The sequence below is a fragment of the Sphaeroforma arctica genome (genome assembly GCF_001186125.1).
Source record: "Sphaeroforma arctica JP610 unplaced genomic scaffold supercont1.2216, whole genome shotgun sequence".
Lineage (NCBI taxonomy): Eukaryota > Ichthyosporea > Ichthyophonida > Sphaeroforma > Sphaeroforma arctica.
This window is the reverse complement of record NW_014038342.1, coordinates 5,814-8,016: the sequence shown is the minus strand read 5'-3', so window position 1 is coordinate 8,016 and position 2,203 is coordinate 5,814. Positions and strand designations below refer to the sequence as shown.

General features: G+C 46.4%; 1 protein-coding gene across 1 annotated transcript in view; it reads right to left on the bottom strand.

Annotated features, from left to right (window-relative positions):
• Nucleotides 1–184: 184 nt before the first annotated feature.
• The window catches only part of SARC_12313 (CAMK/CDPK protein kinase), a gene marked incomplete at both ends in the record, with an annotated part of 7,544 nt that continues 5,525 nt past the window's right edge, over nucleotides 185–2,203 (bottom strand). Inside the window, 4 exons of the mRNA XM_014293581.1 lie at nucleotides 185–377; nucleotides 750–954; nucleotides 1,174–1,319; nucleotides 1,846–2,073. Of these exons, the coding sequence (XP_014149056.1) occupies nucleotides 185–377; nucleotides 750–954; nucleotides 1,174–1,319; nucleotides 1,846–2,073 (772 nt within the window). The remainder of the gene's footprint in view (nucleotides 378–749; nucleotides 955–1,173; nucleotides 1,320–1,845; nucleotides 2,074–2,203) is intronic.

The following is a 2,203-nucleotide window of genomic DNA, read 5'->3' as shown; positions in this document are numbered from 1 at the left end:
ACATACTTACATACATACATACATACATTATATATATATATATATAATATCTGTATCTATATCTATTTCTATATCTATAACTATATATACACACACACACACACACACACATATATATATACGTCCATGGCACACTATCACAAAACACCCACCTACAGACGCACAAGCACACACACAAATTTACCCAGCAAGAACGAGCCCTCCTGGCACTCTAACCTACACCTGGGCGGGGTGGTTTTCCTCGTACCAAGTCCCTGGGGCGCTCGGCTGGAGAGGTTTGGCGTGGAGGTGCCGGTGGCAATCGACCAGTCGAGTGTGCGCAAAACAGCTTTGTCCAGTGAATAGACAATCTCCGGTCGCACGGCTTTGCCCTCCCCCTGTGACACATAGTTTGTAGCAGCAGAAAGGACATGAGTGTGTTTTCATATGTGGGGAGATGCGGTTGTGTGAACGGTACGGGCTTGCTATGTAATGTAGCTCTCCCATAAATGGATGTAAGGACGGTAAGGCGAGTAGTGTGTTTATCTGCATAGTACAAGCTTGGGAGATCCAGCCTCAAGGTGTCTGTGTTCTCCACCCCAGATACCTCACCACCCATCACAGCAACAGACGCCGCACATACCAACAGCCATACTTGTGCACAAACGCACACACTTAGTCAGACACACCCACTCGACCACACCCGCAGTGCAGATGGTCGCAGATACAGGTCCTGCACACAGCCAACACTCACGGACAACGGAACTTACTGGATCCTTCGTGTAGAGCTCGAGCTTGAAGTCGTCTGTGACCACCAGATACCTCTCCACCCAGCGCTGGAACAACCCGCCGTATCGCATAAACAACCAGCCGCGCTTCCTGGCGCGGATCTCATCCAGATCAGACAGGAACACTTCCCGCCGACCCGCCATGAGCCGTCTCAGTCTGTCAAAGTACGAGTGCACGCATTCGTTCCTGCAGGGGGCAGGGGTGACAGTAACAAGCAAAGATATGGGGGTGCGTGAGTGCGTATATGTTTGCTGCTGCGTTTCAAGTCATATACGTGTTCAAACGCATTCACAAGTAGAGATGGGCGCAGATCGATAGCCCCACACATCTTTCAAAGTACCGAACTTCGCAATAGACAGCCCACGTAGGTAGGCGCGCGAGCTCACACACACAGTAGTATCGTACCTCTGGGCCAGTTGTTCGAATTCATTTTGATCGATGAGACCATTGCCGTCCACATCCGCTTCCCTAAACTCCTCCTCTAACGCATCGGTTTGTACCGGGTTGAGCGAGTCACCCACGATGGCCACAATCATATCGTAGTATGAAGGCTGTGCATAAGTCAATTGGCAGCAGCGAAGGTGTGAGCAAACCATCCAAAATGGCCACAATCACATCTCAGTATGCAGGCTATAGATGGGCGACATTTGAAGCGAGAGAGATATAAAACAAAAGCAATTGAAGGGAGAGTATTATTCTGGAATCATTGAAGCGAGAGAGTAGGCTATGCATGGAAAGCATTTGAAGCGAGAGATACAAATAGAAAGCGAAGGCTATAAATAAGTGAGAGTTATTAACAGAAAATGTTACAAAAGTAAATATTTGAATTGAGAATTACAAAACGATAACATTTGAATTGAGTGGAGTTTAAAATAAATTGCCAGAAACGAAACAGTGGTGGGCGAATCAAACAAGAAAAAACACACAACACAATACCATAGTATGATCAAACCTCTCCTCAGCGCAAAAGCACCAAGGAAGCCCTGTTGTAAATTCGAGAATAACACCAACACAATACACAATCGTCAGCTACCAATACAGATCATACTCGAGCGAGGTATATGTATGGCTACTTACAAAGTCTATGGCACCCTTATCTCCCTTATCGAACAGCCAAAACACCGTGCCTAACCGATCGGACCCAGACGAGCCTATCCTCAGCGCAAGCGCCAGCAGGAAGTCGCGTGTGTTGACTAACCCCTCAGCATTATGGAATGCATTGTATATCTCCGTGGCCAGCTCTATGTCGGGTATTTCGGAATAGTCCATCATGGTTTCTATAAATGTTTCTTTGTCCAGCATAACCTGTGGAGGAGAAGGTGGTGCATGGGAGGGGTGTTCATAGGTACGGTTATACAGACAAAAGTATACCTATATATTATGGATATATACATGTACATATATATATATATATATATACATGTACACACACATA